We start from the raw sequence: 19620 nt of genomic DNA, 5'->3' as shown, positions 1-19620 counted from the left end.
AATGTTTGTCTTTATAATTCTTTTCTTGAGAAAGCTTTTGTGAATTTGGCTCCTGGTCTAAAAGCTAACCTGCTAAATGCTACAGCTAGTAAAGGGTGATTTTTAGATTTAGCAGTCCTGACAGATAACATAGACTTTGCTATCTTAAATGTGTGTCTGCCTCCGACAAAAATTCAAACCATACATTTTCGTTGCTATTGTTCTCTGTATTGTAGTTTAAGCAAACTGAAGATTGTAAGACAAACAAACAAAACAAAAACAAAAGCTAAGTGGTTTAAAAAAAGTTTTTTTTCATGTATGAATGAAGAACCCAAGTCTATAATCTATACTGCAATTTATGCCTCAGCATCTTTAAAAAATATTCATCACAATAATTAAAACTAAAACTAAAGCTTTTAAGGCACTTTAAAAATGAATTAAATTAAAACCAAATGAAAATTAAAAATTTATAACTACCCTGGTTCTAACGGCTGTACAGAGTTACAGTGGTGAGGCAGTGAAAGAGCATGTAACTGTGGTAATGTTCAATTCATTCATAATGCTATTAAACCAGTCCACCAAGCCTGGCTTTTAGGACTGTTTTATTAGCCATAAATGTTGCTTTATTTTATTTATAGGACAGGCTCTTAATTTAACAAAATGATGCTCATGTTGTGGTGGCACATACATGTATCCATCTGGAAGACAGGGGCATCGCTATTTCTGAGCATCCTGAAGCTCAGGATATTAATCCGGCATGTTTATGATGGTGAGCTCATAAACCTTCACCTTCTCCTCCATAAAACCACATTGCCCTCTGCTGGCCACTGCAAAGCACTGCACGTCAAGCAGGCAAACACAGAGAACACTGCTAACATCTGGCAAACAGCTTTAAACAAATAAAAAAAAAAAAAAACTATGTATGGATTTGCTGCACTTGAAGATACAAGCAAAGCAGCTGAAACAAGCTCAGAGGTCAGTCTTTGGTAAAATATGTTCACAATGAGCCATACAGCATCTGAAAGTGCAGCATGAGAAGCTTTTTATTACTCATTTTTAACGCTCCTTTGCCAGCTGGGGGTCTTTGCTGTTTCTGTAAATAAAGTTGTATTTACAAATTTACAACTATTTAAATAAGTTACAGCAAATAATCATGTCAGTAAACTTGGAAGCTGGCACTTTGTCACTTCAGCTACTGTGACAAATAGCAGAGGAAGTTTTTTTTTCTTTCAAATTTGGCACACACAGCTTCATTTTTGATAGAGGTGCTTACTAAAGCTAAGGTCCCAACAGCAATTATACAAACAAGTTTATTTTCAGTACCAGAAAGTGAGCAGTGAATATACATTTAACAGAAAATCCTCCAATACTACAATTAATGCCAAATCTATTGGTATTTAGTTCATTCACTTTTGATTAATTAATTTACCTCCTGTTGAAAAAAATCAAGCTCCATTTTTGCTTCAGACCAGATAAAGATTCACTTTGTTTCTGTCCAGCCTTCCACTGAGATTACAACCTAAAGGTATGGGTTTAAAAGGATGTTTATTCAATGTAGATTTACAGGGATAATGTACAATGTAATTAATTGGAATTTTCTGTTTAATATACGTCTTCTGTTTTTTTCCTGACACTGAAAAGGGAAAGTGATGAAAGAAAGGGCTTTTCCATACTATTCTAAGTACGCAAGTACATAAAAAATGAATAAATACATGTGGGATATAGGTGCTCCATATTTTCCACTGCAGAGTGACTTTCTATCCAGAAGAGCCAGCAGTAGCCAACACTCAACAGAAACTGTGGGGAATTCTTAAAGAGGTCTTGTTAACACTTGGTATTAACACAAGTCTCAAGTGATCTGATCACATATGTTTACACCTGGCATTTCCATGTCTTGAATGCGTCTCCAGTGGCCACTTATGATCGTGCAGATCAGATTCGTCAAGTCAAAAATGTTCCATGCACAGGCTACTAAAATGTCTTGTTCACATGAACTGCCAGTGCAAATTTTCAACAAACAAGAGAGCAAAAACAGTCACAACTGTAATGTCACAACTGATCAGGGTGGTCCTTCTTTGCTGTTGGTGGCATAACGAAACTTTTTAGTGCACACACTACAGATGTTATGTGGCCATGTGTCCCTGACCGCCATTGAAAGAGATCTGAGTGATCAGATTACAATGCGTCTCAGAGACACAATGGCCCCCATTCAAAGCAATGTTCACTTAAAATGTTATTGCCAGGTGAGAACAAGACCAAGCAGTAATCAATAGGACTTAACAGTCTCAAGTTTGATCACAAAATGATAAGCAATCAATTACCTTCATGCTACATGCTAGCTCCATGAGTTTCTTAGCATTCTCTTCAGAGCGGTACCGTTTGGGCACGGGCACACGGAAGAACTTCAGCGCCCCCTCAAAATCTGCCTGCAGCAGGTCATCCTTAGACGTCTGTAAAGAGAGATGAGATGGATTACAACATAAAGAGGGTTACAGAAGATCAATAACTGTCATTAGTGTAATATGATCCACTGTGAGATTGCACACTATGCATGTAGCACTGGCTCTTACCTTGAGTAATGCCAGAGCCACATTAAATATGACACTGATACCCTGCATTAGAAATGAGAAAAGATTTTAATTAAACTAAATTAATTAAAGAAAAAGAAGCACTAAAACCTCAGATGGATGTCTCACCTCACATAGCAGCAGGTCGATGATGTGAAAGACCATGTAGAGAGGGAACTTGGCTGTAAAAAGAGTTAGGAACCACTGGGAGGCGTACATGTGTGCTTCCAAGCCTATGCTTAAGAAGTGAGAGTACAGGTCTGGAATGTATTCCTGCAGAGGAAGGAGGAGAGACTGTATTAGAGCTTCTTCAACATTCACCTACACAAAACTCAAAACACAGCATTATTTGGGTCCATAATTTAGTAAATATGCATAATGACTACCATATTTTCGCAGTAAGTAAAAGGAATCCCAATTATCTGTTGGGATTATATTAAGCATTACAAACACACAGTTCCAAGGGGCTTCCTGCTTTGACAAAACTACAACAAAATGCAGGATCAGTAAACGCCTTTAAGAAAAAACTATTTCACCTTGCGATTTTTTTTATCTTAACAGTTCAGTAATACAGAAAATGGTAGAATTTCACCCTAATAAACAAACTGTTAAGATGTAAATAAATAAATAAATAAACAAACAAATAAATAAATTCAGAGTGGTTTGGCACAAAATGATCGGGTGTAGTGATAGAAACCAGTTATTAGCAGAGTTTAATGCATCTAAACGCTTATGAATACACTGCCTGATGTAGATGCAACAGTTTTGAGTTAAGCCTTTGGAATAAAATGTAAAGAAGAGATTGGAAGTGATTTACGACAAAAAATAGTCTGGGGATAAAAAAAAAACATTTTTGGATGTACAACTATTCTACAATTAATAATATTACTTACAAAAACTAGATATACATTTTTTTTTATTTACAGATCACAAACAAATGCACATGTGTATTTTATAGCAGCTTTCAGTGAATCAGAAGTGTTTTACACATTTTGTCAATAAACAGTAATATAATGATACAGTAATGAATCACACACCTGCATGAGTCTCTCCAGCTGAAAGAACTTGCAGTGCAGGTCTTCAAAGTTCTGTTTGAAGAGCTCCCTGAGACCGTAGTCAAACATGATCTTCACCAGAACGCTGAATGCCTGCTCCTCAGGCATCTGGGAATATCCACACACACTCTTTTTAAAGAGAGCACTTATTCTCTCAGTTATTTGAATGTTCAGTAGGCGATGCAGCCACTGAGCATTTCAACTAGATTCTCTATACTTAAACAGCAAGAGATGCAACTGCATAAGTATTCCTTCATAAACTAAACTACTCATTTCCCATAGTTCTACACTACCAGACTGACATAGGACACTCACGTGTAGCAGCAGTACGGCAGCCAGGAAGGACTGACCCTGACAGTAGCCAATCTCTTCATCATACACCGAGTATGCCTGAGGAACAGGCAGAAATACATTAGCAATTTTGAGACACATGGAGTTTATAACTGAAAATCCTTTGCTTAAGTAGCATGGATGTAGTAGTGAAGGTAAGACTACTGATCCCCAAAGGAAATGTAATTGTTTTAGTGTGTGGGCACAGTATAAAAATCTCTCACAAGACAGATTACTGTTTAAAAGTAGAAATTACTTGTCATATTAACAATTTTTTGTTATTTAATATTTGTAGAATAACACACGAGAAGTTTTTTACTGTGAGACACCAGATACACTCGTGTTTCACAGCTTCAGGTTAGTGACAATTTTAGACAATGGTGATCCTAAAACATCAACAAGAAGGGCTATTTACACGCTGCAAAGAAAAACAGCTCAGATCAGGCGCTTCTGCACACTGTTGCATATTGTTATTTTCATTCCAACACAACTGCTGAAGGTACACAGCTTTCTAAGCCATTTCATAATAACTCCAATAGTCTGGATACATCTAAAATGTCAGTTTTGTTTTTACAGCACATTCCTACTAATTATGAGAAATTGGTTAAGTTGAACAGCACTAACCAATCAAAATTATTTTATAAATGTATCTCTTTTTAGTATTATTGAAAACACTGATTCCAAAGTTTGACAGTAAGTAAATATAAATGTACATAAAATGTCAAATATCAGTTATCATGACCTGTTATTGTGCTTATTCCATAAAATAGTGAATATTGCTTCTGTAATAGCTATGAAAGTAGCAACTATTATAGCGTGAGAGAGACCTTTTAACAAAAGCATAGCGATAATTTTCAGTGCAATGAAACAAGACAAACCACTCACTATTTTCTTTTATCAGTGTGTCACCTAGCTGTAAGTATACTCTATTTCCTGTCCACTCATTTTTGACATCTTTACTAAAACACAACTCTGGCCTACTTTCTCTTGACAACTGTGCTAATGTTTTTCATCTGAAATGACTCCAGACTGTGGAAATTACCAACTGGAGCCATATTAAACCTGCTGAACTCTTAATTGAGCCAGGTCCCCAAGGCCTTGAAAGCGTACAGTGAGCTGGCTGACTTATTATAAGGTAAATAGAAGAAAATCCATAAAGCTCTGAATGATGGTGGTAAACACCCAAAGAGGAAGGCTGGTGAATTATTAAGAGCTGCCTAAAGACACCTCTCAAACAATCAATTTCTTCTCAGCCTCCATCCTTTACGGCCTTCACGCTAAACTCAGTGACCTACTAACTGGAATAAGAAGCCTGAGACGCTTGAACAAATTTAAACATGCTAAAAACTGAAAAGTAATGAGTGTTTATTACACACAAGGGGAGTAACACATACACACATCACACGTTACAGCTGACAGCACTATTGTGCTTAAGGTTCTTTACACAGGAGCAAACAAGTAAGTGTTCATTCAAATTCTCTCTAATCACATTATCTCCAACTGGGTGGTGAGAAATTGGCATTCACAAGGGCTCATCACTTTATAGACTGGCTAAATCTCAGTATAGGAAGTATTCTGCACTCTCTATTTCATGACCTAGACTAGCATTCAAAGTTTGAATCACTTTCCTTATTCATTAAAATATCTGTTATTTAATACATAACTTAACAATACATTAAGGATTTAAAAGGCCTAGTTTAGCTCCACTGAAGTTCTAGGGAATGAGGGAGAATATGGGGCAGCCATTCAGCACAGAGGTCATTTACATATACACTGCTCAAAAAAATAAAGGGAACACTCAAATAACACATCCTAAATCTGAATGAATGAAATATTATCATTGAATACTTTGTTCTGTACAAAGTTGAATGTGCTCACAACAAAATCACACAAAAATCATCAATTGAAATCAAATTTATTAACCAATGGAGACCTGGAATTGGAGTCACACACAAAATTAAAGTGGAAAAACACACTACAGGCTGATCCAACTTTGATGTGATGTCCTTAAAACATGTCAAAATGAGGCTCAGTATTGTGTGTGGCCTCCACGTGCCTGTATGACCACCCTACAACACCTGGGCATGCTCCTGATGAGGTGGCGGATGGTCTCCTGAGGGATCTCCTCCCAGACCTGGACTAAAGCATCCGCCAACTCCTGGACAGTCTGTGGTGCAACGTGGCGTTGGTGGATGGAGCGAGACATGATGTCCCAAATGTGCTCAATCAGATTCAGGTCTGGAGAACGGGCGGGCCAGTCCATGGCTTCAATGCCTTCATCTTGCAGGAACTGCTGACACACTCCAGCCACATGTCTAGCATTGTCCTGCATTAGGAGGAACCCAGGGCCAACCGCACCAGCATACGGTCTCACAAGGGGTCTGAGGATCTCATCTCGGTACCTAATGGCTGTCAGGCTACCTCTGGCGAGCACATGGAGGGCTGTGCGGGCCTCCAAAGAAATGCCACCCCACACCATTACTGACCCACTGCCAAACCAGTCATGCTGAAGGATGTTGCAGGCAGCAGATCGCTCTCCACGGCGTCTCCAGACTCTGTCACGTCTGTCACATGTGGTCAGTGTGAACCTGCTTTCATCTGAGAAGAGCACAGGGCGCCAGTGGCGAAGTTACCAATCCTGGTGTTCTCTGGCAAATGCCAAGCGTCCTGCACGGTGTTGGGCTGTGAGCACAACCCCCATCTGTGGACGTCGGGCCCTCATACCATCCTCATGGAGTCGGTTTCTAACCGTTTGTGCAGACACATGCACATTTGTGGCCTGCTGGAGGTCATTTTGCAGGGCTCTGGCAGAGCTCCTCCTGTTCCTCCTTGCACAAAGGCAGAGGTAGCAGTCCTGCTGCTGGGTTGTTGCCCTCCTACGGCCTCCTGCACGTCTCCTGGTGTACTGGCCTGTCTCCTGGTAGCGCCTCCAGCCTCTGGACACTACGCTGACAGACACAGCAAACTTTCTTGCCACAGCTCGCATTGATGTGCTATCCTGGATGAGCTGCGCTACCTGAGCCACTTGTGAGGGTTGTAGATTCCGTCTCATGCTACCACAAGTGTGAAAGCACCACCAACATTCAAAAGTGACCAAAACATCAGCCAGAAAGCAGAAAGGTGCTGAGAAGTGGTCTGTGGTCCCCACCTGCAGAACCACTCCTTTATTGAGTGTGTCTTGCTAATTGCCAATAATTTCCACCATGTTGTCTATATAATTTGATTGTCAATCAGTGTTGCTTCCTAAGTGGACAGTTTGATTTCACAGAAGTTTGATTTACTTGGAGTTATATTGTGTTGTTTAAGTGTTCCCTTTATTTTTTTGAGCAGTGTATTAGACTTAAAGGCACAATCACAATAACAGCCTGTTTAATCCTGACAGATAAAAAGAGCTTAGACAATGATCATGTAAAAATGAATTATAACTAGTACATAAACTCACACAAACGTCTGCTTTGGATTTGACCTTAGGTTTCTCATATTAATTAGAGTTAATTTTGACAGTTAAGAACTGACTTGATCAGAATCCTAAGAGGAAGTAGGGAGCTATGTAACATACAGCTACTCTGTATGAGTGTTTTCTCCTCACCTTACAGATTTTGTACAGCGAGTCTTGACCATCCCCTCCTGTGTCCTTGAAGTAGTCATGTGCTGGAAATGTGCGATTAATGTCTCGAGTGATGGCACTGTCCTGAGGAGACTCCTGGACAAAGACAGAGAGAAAAAAAATGGCAAAGAATCCAACCTTATTACACTGTTTCACCTCAAATTCTCCTCCAGGCTGGAACACATCTGTATAGAGACACATCTGGAAGATTTCTAACCAAAGGGGAATGCATACAGAGCTTCTGAGCCCCGGGCTGGAACACCCACAAGGGGGCGATGTGTGTGTATGCACCACAAGTCAGAACACACACGGCGTCTTAGCCAAGAACATGCTGGTACACACTGTTCTGACTCCCGGTGGGACATGTGGGCTGTCGGGGGGGGACTAAGTGTATGTACAGTCTCAAGTCTCGATCATTCCCCTTCAAGCTGTGTTATGTTGATTTTGTAAGTAAAAATAAGTTTGATCTTCCTCTACAAACTTAGTGTGGATTCTTGCTGCAGTTGTGCAAAAGCTTTATTTACTGGCTGAAAAATAAAAAAACAATTTGCACAGGCCACATTGTATGTTTTTTTTCCTCTCTCTCCAATATGTTACATTCCTCAAATAAAACTGATTGTGTATTACAATGTGCAGAAGTGAGTTCTCTGTAAAAGATGCATTTTAACTTTGTATTTGTGTATGATTTCTCCCAGTTTCCATGCTGTGAATTCAGCTTGAACAATATATTATTAATATTTGTCAATATTGTTATTTGCAACACTGCAATGGCAAAAGGATACAACATGCTAATTAGCTTTTTTAACCTAAGAAAAAGTTTGATAGCCTAGCTGTAGATTAGGATTAATCTTTTTTTCTATCAAAATCACAATTTGAAGGAGATACAATATTTTAATTAGAGCCAACATCAACAGCACTGTCCTCAAGGTTCATGTGGAAGGATTTAACCTAATAACACAGAACCCAAAGAGATGAGTTAGACCAATCAAAAGCAACAAAATGTGCTCCATTTATAACAACTACAACTTTGACCTATTTTAGAGGCTTATCAAAAAGAAACTGATGAAAAATCTAATTTATGATATTTTCTTTTCACTCCAGACCTGCAGACCTGCAGGTCAAGATTTCTTGATACATGTATATAAACAAATAAACAGATGTAATCCAGCATCTATAAGCCTTTGTGATGTGCATACACACTAAGGGGACACACATTTTGCAGCAAAGGGGCATTTTTGCCATAACACTTGCTGTGTACAATGACCACCCTTAGCATTCAGCCACATAGTGAAGCGTTGTTTCTTTTTTTTTTTTTCATAGTTCACAGTGAGTCATATTGTGCTCTAAACCACACAGACATATCTGTGCAACCTTACTGAAGACCTGGATGTGCTTTGAGCATATTGGGAGATGTTTTAAACATGTACTTACTGAAAAGACTTGGGTGAATATTGCCTAGTAGTGTTTGCTAGAACAATTGCCTCGATGCTCTAGTTAAAAACTAAAGAAGCAAAATATGGATACCAAACGTGTTGGCTGATCTACTAAATGTGGGGAAGGTGGGGAAACAAAAAAAAAAAAATAATAATTTTTTCCACAGCCCATTGTTTTAAGTGAAGTCCTACAATTAAACCAAAAGCTTGTTTTAGACCTTAGTAGTTTTTAAAGAGTTAAATCCAGTATTATAATTCAGGACAACTTTTAACCATGTCTTATTACTGATTTAGTAACAATACACTGCAAGCCATATTTGCAATCATGATATGTATCAATTATAAAGCAATACTAGCAGTCCTTGTATGTGTATGTTTTCTCCCAAGTTTCTAATCCAGGTATGTCAAATATCACAGCTGTTCACCTTGTATGTATGCTTAAGTGCCTGAGATATGAGGTGAAGGAATCATATTAGACTGTCTGTGTATGTGAGCATGTGTTTGCTAATCCCCAAAGGCCCTCTCTTTCTCTGTCTCTGCCTCCCTCTCTCAACTGTACACGAAGAGATCTAAGTGCTCTCCTGGTTTGCACTGCTCTACAGAACAAATAGCTTTTGTCAGTCTAAACAAAAACATGGTCTTTTTCAGCCTGCACTAGAGCTGTTTGGTTAAGTAAGTGGCTTCTGAAAAAGAACCTAACAGAGAACTTTGGTGTGGCTCCTGTCTTCTCTGATGTTTTCTCCTGATGTGCTTGATCTCTCCACACTTTATTAAGCTCTTCTTTAGCGCAGGCTTTACAGCATAGATGTGTTCAGATGAAGGATGGATTATGTAATTGTGGAATCAGGATTTCAAACTCCATTTAGAAGGGTCACAGCACTGCAAAGTGGTGCTGCATAATATGGACAAAATACCAGCACTGCTATTATACTGTTACATGCTGTGATCATGACACGTCTTGCAATGTTGTAATGGCATTATTTTGACTTGTGTTGAATTATATGAATACCTTGATTTATCAGAAACAGCCATCTGGAGCTGTGTAAAGTAAATGTGAAATAGAAATCTATCGTAGCACTGGGGTGCATTTATGAGTGAAACATCAGGGAGGTTCTCTAAGTTAGTTGAGCATTTTCACTCAGTGATAGGTGGGGTCGGTGGGAAGAGGGACATGAAACATGATAGCTGTCCAAGTTGTTAGTAGTTGTTAACCATCCCTGACTGGGAAATCTTGGAATGTCATTACACAGAGAAATTACAATAAAGTATTCCAAGTATTGCAGAAAACACTGACAATGTAGACATATACAAACATACAGTGCATGTATTACATATTACCATGGTTCAAAGACAGTTGGCTTTGGTTATACTATCATGAGAACATTTTAGTATTATATTAAGTTTCAGTATTTTATGAATCAGTATTAATGGCTAATATTAGTTTTTAGCCCATGGTAACGTTAGAAAAAAATCAGAAGACATTTTAAAGGTGGAGACATTAATGAAAGACTATATAAAAGATATGGCACAATGAAACATGTTTAATATGACCAAGCACATTAACTAATCCGATGTGACTCCGATTTCAAGTTTGGATATATTCAGGATATATTCATAATTCATATTCAGAGGTGGACAGAGACTGATCTGGACCCCATTCAATTAAAGATAAACAGAACGCGTTTTCTATATTCGCACACAACTACACAATTATTCACATCTCGGCAATGTTCAGCTGGATGGTAAAGATTTCTCCTCCTCCAATATATGTATGTCCTGATATGTGACAACATATAATACACTAGTAGGAGATGAAAAACCATTTTACCATTTTTAACCAGAAGTAGAATGGAAATGAAAGCTGAAGCGATAATGTGCCTGTTGAGTACTGACTAGCAGACAAAAGGATAAACAAAGAAACGCAAGAAGAGTGATACATGAGGCTGCAGTTATCGTGAAACCAGGCACCTTTCCTCCCCCTGAGTTGATGAGAGTCCAAAACAAGCTTTTCAATTTCTATGGTGATGAGGAGAAAAGTACACCAAAGAAAAACGGAAACATCGTATGTTTTGATGTGCTTTTTACATGGGAAAGGATCTCATCTGGTCACTTTGGAGACACATTTTAGTGAAATGGAATGGAATATTGTCAAAGTAGACCCAGACAGAGAACGAGAGAGAGAAATGTGATATAGATGGACACAAAGAGATGAACAAAGAGGGGGAGAGAGAGAGAGAGAGACAGACAGAGAGAGAGAGACAGAGAGAGAGAGACAGAGAGAGAGAGACAGAGAGAGACAGAGAGACAGAGAGACAGAGAGAGAGAGACAGAGAGACAGAGAGAGAGAGAGAGAGAGACAGAGAGAGAGAGAGAGAGAGAGAGACACAAATACATCCTTTCACAACCGTCCAAAACCTGGCAATCACATGACCCGTCACCCAAAAACTAGCCTGCCTTAAGATTTCCCACAGCATCAAACTCATTTACAGTGCATGTATATATACACAGGGGGTGGGTTGTGCACCCTGGCAGTCATTCCATGCAATTTCCACTCTGCTTATTAGTTCCACTTAAGCTATTCATTTAGCCTAGTTATACAGTGCCCTGTTCATCTAAAAAATAAATTAGTCTGTAAATGGACCACTGTTGGAACAGAATCTATTTTTGTTTATTAGACCTAATTACCACCACATACTGCAAATTACAAGTTATAATTAGACACAGAGATCTGTGTGCATGCCCACATACACAGAGGGATTTCTGAGCCACATTTCTTATCAGATAAATTGGTACTAGCTGTGCAAGATTTAGATGGTCACATGACCAGCCTAACTGGAAATGAAGCCTGTATATGCAGGCGTCCGGCGATCATGTGACCTGCTGGACCTTTTCAAGTTCTCAATTATAAACAGAGAGTCAGATAAACTAAACTAACTTCATACATCACAGTGCAGTATATCACCTATCTGCCAGTGTAGATTATACAAGAGCTATTTATAGGCGCCCTCACTTTCTTTCGTTCACTCTTTTTCTTTCTTTTAATTCTCTGTGTGTAAAAGAGGGGGAGCTGGAGGAAGGTAGGAGAGAAAAGGCAAGAGAGAGAAAGAAAAAGGAGAGGGGGGGTCTGAAGGCATGGTGCAATCACATACTTTGCCATCCTTATTGCTGTTAACACATCAGGCCCAGTCAAATAAGCACACACACACACACACACACACACACAAATGGGCGCACTGGTAGTTGAGTTTGAATACAGGCAGTGCAGTCTCTCTCCTCCCTCACCGTCACAGTGATTTTGCAGTTCCTCAGCAAGGTGACTCAAAGCCACAAACCCCTCATGACTGTCTCTTAAGGGGGCAAAAGGACATCTGAAGGAAACAATTCATTCTTTTTGTCAATAATAATAAAATTGTTAAGCCATAAAAAGCTTATTGTATTGTTGTCATTGTGACAAAAACCTGCATCTTCACTTTTGTGATCTACATAATTTGTTACAATACCCTCCACTACAAGTTCACAATGTTTTTTTTTCCCCCTTCACCTGTAAAGCTACTATTTGAGATACAAAGTTCTAATATTGATACTGAGGTGATATTTTGTGTTTATTGTACTTCACCACTGTGTAAATAATTCCTCCAGTCACATTTGTGCATTTACTGTATTTTTTTTAAATAATTCATATCAAAATGATCTAATCCTAATCAAATTGAAAGGCATCATGGGGATTTCATAATGCACAGAATTGTCTCTTAGCTGAATCGTTCTGAGGTCAGAGATTCACATTCTTGCTTTAATCCCCTCTCTATTCAATAAGAGCCCACTCACAGCACTGTTATACCATTCCAGGTGACCACAGTTTGTTCAGAAGCGTTCAGAAGTCCAATGGAGGAGCTGGGGGTGGTATAAATGTTACCACCATCATCATTACAATGATTAGATAAGGAGAATAAAGGCTCATTACAGGCATACAGTCCAGTTACCGCATTCCTACAAGCTCCAGAATGAGGACTGACTCTACAGCAACAGTGAGGTTAATCTAATCTATTGAGGACCTATAACAAAAAAGTGATTTAAAATGTCATTTTTTCTTTGCCATTATCAACAATCCAATATTTTTGTTTAAAAATTACTAAACTTAAAATAAGCTATACTTAACTGAAGCACTTCACTGAAGATGAGCATCTAAAAGTAGGCAAGCATGCTCAAACTACTCCATTACTACTACCCACACGAAGAACTACACAGCCATGTCACACACTGTAAGTGTGGATATGTCAGATTAGGGACTAAAGAATACCAGAACTATGATACTATTGAATAGTGTGGCAAAAATAAAACAGTTTGGCTATAAAAAGCATATTATTTTGTATTGACTGTATTCCACTACTGGGTAAACACCTCTGTATAAACATTTCAAGACAGATTTGTTACAGGATTAGATCACATTCATTTTTTATTCCCGACAAGAAGAAGGAGTTGTATGAAGAGCTGCAGTTCCTAGTCTCTTAACTATTTGCAACTTTTCAAGCAATTTGCTTCATGAAAAATCCCTGATCTGCTAACTCACACACATTGGCTCTGAGACTCCTGCAATTAGATCTAATCTTGGGATCTCTGGCCACATATTTTCACACCTCTCCTCAAAGCAACAAATAAATCTGAACATGCAGTAAGTTTACCACAACTGCTCTATTGTACTGATGATGAAACTCTTGACCAGCAATGGCAGCCATCCATGTTCTCTGAAATGAATCCAAGTAAAGGAGATTATGCTTATTGGCCAGCTGGTCACTGTCGGTCTATGTTAACTGGTCTATATTATATATTTTCCATATTATATAAAGACAAATAATATTTATATTCTGTTCTCAAGAATTGGGTCACCAGGTCACAGGATAGCTTACAACTAATCATCAATGCTGAGTAAGAACTGAACTTGATAGCTTTGAATCCTGGCTCCTCTAAATGGCTTAACATGACATCACATACTGATCATCATGTCACCTAATATGACAGTACATTAACCTCAGAACTCAAACTGTATGTGTATATATTATATTTTACTTAAAATTCATATTTGAGATTTTATAAATGTTATATGTTTTTAATGTTTTATATTTAGATTTTATATTGTAAAAGCAGATAATAAAATGAAAATGGGCTTTCCCAGTCAAATGATGTTTTGTTGATTTTCTAAAGGAAACTAAGTTAACACTTCCTCTTCAAAGAAAACATTTCTATACACTTTAATGTACAATTATAGAACTTAACAACTGGAAAAAAATAACATAATATATGATCTTTTCAGAAGTTATGGCACATTTTGTGTTTTATTTTTTCTAATATGTTAAACTCAAATAATTGGTAAATGCATACTAAAAGTGTGTTTTGTGAGGGTGGGTTAACTTATTACAAAAAACCCAACATAATTCAACAGGGACAGGGTGTTCAAATTTTTGCATACAACTGCATTCAGCTACATCTTCAATAATGAGCATAAAAAGGCAGGACCACTGTGCAATCTGGACCTATAATACTGAAAATGTAAAATAGAAACACTAATTTCTTCCTTAGTTTAAGTATTTTAAAGTACTCTAATACTAAATAAAATATAAATAACACTAATAAATACTATCCACTATACTTAAATGTCTGCATTTTATTCATTTTACAGCATGTGTGAATAAGATGATACAACTTTATAAAACTTTATGAATTTTTGCCAACTACTGCCTTAAGCTGGAGGTCTTTTTCCCATCTGGACACCTGATATTAAGCTCTACTGGCTTAAAATTACTTACACAAAACACCAGAAACTGGACAGAGGTTTAGTAACCTCCTGCATGAAGTCTCGACACAGTCATTAGCTGGTTTGCAGCTTTAACCTCTGTCTTTAGGGCATTAACACAAGAGCCTGAGGGCTCGCAGCTGAACGGTTTCAGCAGCTCTGCTGCTTCATCTTGAGGAGAGAATTGAGAGAGTGATAAGGCTGCAAAGTCAAATACTTAAGAACTTGTTCATTATGCTGGTATTCATTTCTCTATTTAGTATTTGGAAGCTTAAGTCTGTTTTTGAGACATAAAACATGCATCCTGAACTAAAATAAATGTAATTACTGATTTAATCAATTTTAATTAAATTTAATCAAATTTGTTAATCATTTCTTCAACCATAATTCAATAGTTGGGGTATAAACAAAGTCAAAGTCGGAGTGGTGTGATGTGAAGTGGTTTCATTGGAGCAAAACTGACTGGAGCAAAAAAAGATTTCTTTACAGTGGTGGTGATAGGAACCACAAAGACTACAACAAATATAGCCATTTTATTTACTGTCCAAAACCTCTAGTGAACTTACATGTGTCTACTGAGTATTTAATGATACTAAAATAGTAGAAAATCTGGAAGAAAAAAAATATTCGTAGACCATTTTGCCTTTTGATGCCCTACATATATATCTCCACTGTGAATGGTTTGTAAAAAGAAGGTTTTTCCCAGACCTATTGTATCAGAAAACAGGCAGCACATTCATAACTATACCATGCATGACCTTCTGACAGGTAGCTTTTAAGACTTATTAAATTATGTCCGTTTCCCATCACAACCACTGTGAATAATTCTGACTTGCCAAGTTTCCCTAGAATTAAGTTTTCATACTGAACCACTCTGAATGACAGCTAACATTTTGGTTTACAACATCTCAACCATCAGAGCCTCAAACCTTTTTGTTGTGGAGAATTCTGGCAGTGAATGAGAGGAAAACTGGCGATGAAACTATGCATCTATTTTGGTAAACAATTATGGTCAATGACTCTGTTAGACAAAAGTTTCCAAATGAGTCCTTGTACACATAAACGTAAGGACTTCAACACTTTACATCACATAGATTTCTAATACAATCTGTAAACAAACAGGAGATATGAAAAAATAAACCATGAAGCTGCTTCCATCTCTGCTGAAGCAGTTGGAGGTTCTTCTGTTGAAGAATCGAAAACTCATCGAGGCGCTTTAGCATTCATTTTACAAACATTAAGAGGTCATATGCATCCCGACCACCTCCAAAGGTGGTTTGGGTGATCGAATCATAACGCGTCTCTGAGACACATTGTATCCCGTTCATATTTGTACTTTGTGCTGTCCCTTATGGTCAGATCAGCCAGAATACATGTTAATACCAGGTGTAAATGGGCCTATGTGACTCATAGGTGACTCATAACAGCTTTATATAAACGGGAGACCTACTATCGCAGATATCACAGTAGCTTACTATACATAATACCAAAAAGTGTTCAAAGCCTGAAAAATGCTGTTTGGGGAGACTAAGCAGAACAGGAGGCCAACTAGAGCTCCATTAGCCTGCCTAATGTGGGGGAAAACCCCAGCAACCTCAAAAAGACATTAAATCATGGAGTCAGACGTGGTTAAAGGGTGCAGGTGATTTTTCATTGTGAACTGCATTCCATGCAGAGCGTGTGTTTATGTGTATTTATGGCTGAGTGTTTATTTCTGCGAGGGTGTAAAAGAGTCCTGAGGCTTGAATTAAACTTCATTACTAACCTAAGTTGGCCCACAGCAGGACATGCCACAATGATCCAAATGGATGGACACACATTCCCAGTGGAGGTGGGGAGTTTCCCCCCCAAAGTCTGTCCGGCACTCTCTGCATGTCTGAGCAGTGGAGTTCAAGCTGAATCCAGGACGCTATGTTTTATTCATCTCCTTCAAACACACCACTTCAGTCTCCTCTTAAAAGCAGGATTAATCTCTGGGTCACACACTGTCAGTCCGTCTGTCTGTCTCTCTCTCTTGCTGCAATCCTTTACAGCCCCTCCTCTCACTACAAATGCATAACCTGTGCTTTTTCTCACCTTCACTTCCACTATTCACAGAACAGCAGATGTCAGAGGATGGGTTATGAGTGCTGCATATTCTCATATGTACTTATCCCTGTTTTAGACCCCCAGATACTTTCAGTTCATACCATTCTGCTACATAAATCTTTAGGCGTCATGTAAGTCAACCAGTGACATAAAACAACAGCAGTGGCTAGGAAATGATGGATTAAACTTCATGGACATGGACTATAGGAGCATATATAAATATAGTATATAGTATAGAAGTATATAAACTTCACTACTAAACTAATTTACGTTGCTGTTGGGGAGGAGTTTTCAATCTTTAGTTTGGTCCTTTTTAACAGGTGTGAACACTTCACCCACATTAGGGCGCACACCACACATGCCATGGTCTAATCAGCTTCTTTGCTGCCGTAACTAGGTGACTGACTAATCCTATCCGAGGATCGCTGGTTCGAAATCCTACAATCTAAGGGGACTAGCTTCCCACAAGGCACAGAGGTGGACTCAAGTGTGAAGCAGTAGAGGCTCAAAAGCATAGAAAGAAAAAGAAAAAAAAAGCGAAATAAGGTTGTGCCAAGCAATGCTCAACCTAGCCACCTCAAAATTACTATTACCGCTGTGCCACCACGAGGACAGTTTCACAGAAGGGTTGATAACAAAAAGAGGGAATAGAGAAAGTCAAGCAAACTCCAGAGCAGAAACTGCAGGGGAAGTAACCACTCGAAAGGACACAAGGCCTAGGACCCTTAGCTTGAAAGCACAATGCCAGGGATTACCAGCTAGCCAAGAGACATGTGCACATGGCAACATGAACTCAGGACTGAGCAGTGAGTAGTGTGTGAGCTCTCCTTAAATCGAATGAGAACAGCCAAGTTTTACATTACTTAATCTCCCTCTGGTGGCCAGAGGCAGCCTAGCAGGAAACTGGGAGACAACATGCTGGTATGAACACATCTTTATGATGGTCTTCACCAAACAAGCTGATTCAACATTTGAGCATGTTTTCTAAGGCTGAAGCAATTGCTGAACATTACTGATAACATTGACAATAAAAAATGTAAACTAATATTTCCGTTGTTGATTTTTCATTTACATTTTTAAAGTAAACCTGAAGTGAGGTAACAACTTCACAACTTAAAAGGGCAGACATTCACACAGTGTTGTACCCATGCAAGCAGACAGCAAAAAAACAATCATGGCAGAAAATAAAATGCAACTAAAGTCTGGAAGCATTTTCTTTAACACTAGCATGACTGAGATTTCAGGAACCTCAGGACATCACCCCTCCTTCTTGCCAGCAATTAGCAGGACCATAAGTCAACATTTATTAAGTTAATTCAGAGAAGCACTGAGGTAGCAGCTCTGTGGTGCATCCAGAAAGCCTACTAGTACTACTAGAAACATCTCTCTTTCTCTCCCTATGTCTGTAAATATATAAATATATAATATACTGATTGTTGATTGTTGTTGTTGTTAGAATAATATCTCCATATCATTATCATCAGTATATTTGATTTTCTACAGTAAATTAAAAATAAAAATGTTTTGCACCGCATGTATTTGTTTTATCATTATAAATACTGTTTTTGGATACAGTTATACAGTACTACTAAATCATGTCGTGTCTCAAGGAAACCATGTCACGTGACCGCTACAAAGAAATTATGCAGCAATGATTTGTTGTTGGCTTATTTCATAAAATTTGTCAATGTATTTATACACAAACTCTGCCCTCCGTTCCTTTTCAAGAAAATGGCCTTAGTTAAACAGATCCCTAAAACCCAATTTTGACCAGACAAGATATGATGCCTGAGACGATTTCAGCAAGAGGCCAATAGTACATGTTCTTTGTCACAGCACTTCCAGTCAGCCAGCTAACTTTGTCATAGAGCTGAACAGACCTGTTAGCTTTCCCTACTTTTTGCACCAAATCAATCTTAGGTGTTGATGTGCCCTGCTGTTTAATTATAAACTCCTCGTAAGGAAGACTATCAAATCTTCTTCTTCTTTCGGCTGCTCCCTTTAGGGGTCGCCACAGCGGATCATCTGCCTCCATCTTGCCCTATCCACTGCCTCCTCTACTTTTACACCAACCATCTCCATGTCCACCTTCACTACATCCATAAACCTTCTCTGAAGTCTAACTCTTCTCCTTCTACCCGGCAGCTACATCTCCAACATTCTTTGACCAATATATCCACTATTCCTCCTCAACACATATCCAAACCATCTCAACCTGGCCTCTCTTGCTTTATCTCCAAACTTCTCCACCTTCACTGTCCCTCTGATCTGCTCATTTCTAATCTTGTCCATCCTTGTCACTCCCAATGAAAATCTCAGCATCTTCATCTCCGCCACCTCCAGCTCAGCCTCCTGTCTTTTAGACAGAGCCACAGTCTCCAAACCATACACCATAGCAGGACACACTACTGTCTTGTAAACCTTCCCTGTGTCACGTTAGGTGCTTTGGGAGCTGTAGGAGCTTTCTGTAGGTGGTGGGGGGGGTGCTTCCAACGCATTCCTTATCATTACCAAGACGATAGGCATTAATTAATTAAAAACACACCGTGGCAAAAGCCTAAACTATGTTGCAGACTTTACTACAGGAGCTAGATATGAAAACAGCCCAAAGTTTATTTAGCCCTAAAACCACATCAATACACTATTACATATAATATACATCAATTTACTATTACATATTCTACTGTAATGTCCATTATTCAGTAATTACATTGAAAGCTATGCCAAGTTATTATTCAATTATAGGAGTGAGGAACAGAGGTTTGATCTGTGC

The 19620-nt window shown here is 38.5% G+C and overlaps 1 protein-coding gene across 3 annotated transcripts in view; it reads right to left on the bottom strand.

The window, feature by feature from the left end:
* Nucleotides 1-19620, bottom strand: part of LOC108433542 (rab GTPase-activating protein 1) — a 136017-nt gene that overhangs the window by 27115 nt on the left and 89282 nt on the right. For all 3 annotated transcript variants that reach the window (XM_017708173.2, XM_017708175.2, XM_037546999.1), the window contains 6 exons: nucleotides 7521-7634; nucleotides 3917-3991; nucleotides 3584-3709; nucleotides 2676-2819; nucleotides 2550-2591; nucleotides 2301-2429 (listed from right to left, as the gene is read on the bottom strand). In XM_017708173.2, the coding sequence (XP_017563662.1) occupies nucleotides 2301-2429; nucleotides 2550-2591; nucleotides 2676-2819; nucleotides 3584-3709; nucleotides 3917-3991; nucleotides 7521-7634 (630 nt within the window). The remainder of the gene's footprint in view (nucleotides 1-2300; nucleotides 2430-2549; nucleotides 2592-2675; nucleotides 2820-3583; nucleotides 3710-3916; nucleotides 3992-7520; nucleotides 7635-19620) is intronic.

The sequence above is a fragment of the Pygocentrus nattereri genome, chromosome 18, assembly GCF_015220715.1.
Source record: "Pygocentrus nattereri isolate fPygNat1 chromosome 18, fPygNat1.pri, whole genome shotgun sequence".
Lineage (NCBI taxonomy): Eukaryota > Metazoa > Chordata > Actinopteri > Characiformes > Serrasalmidae > Pygocentrus > Pygocentrus nattereri.
This window is presented reverse-complemented; position numbering and strand designations above follow the sequence as displayed.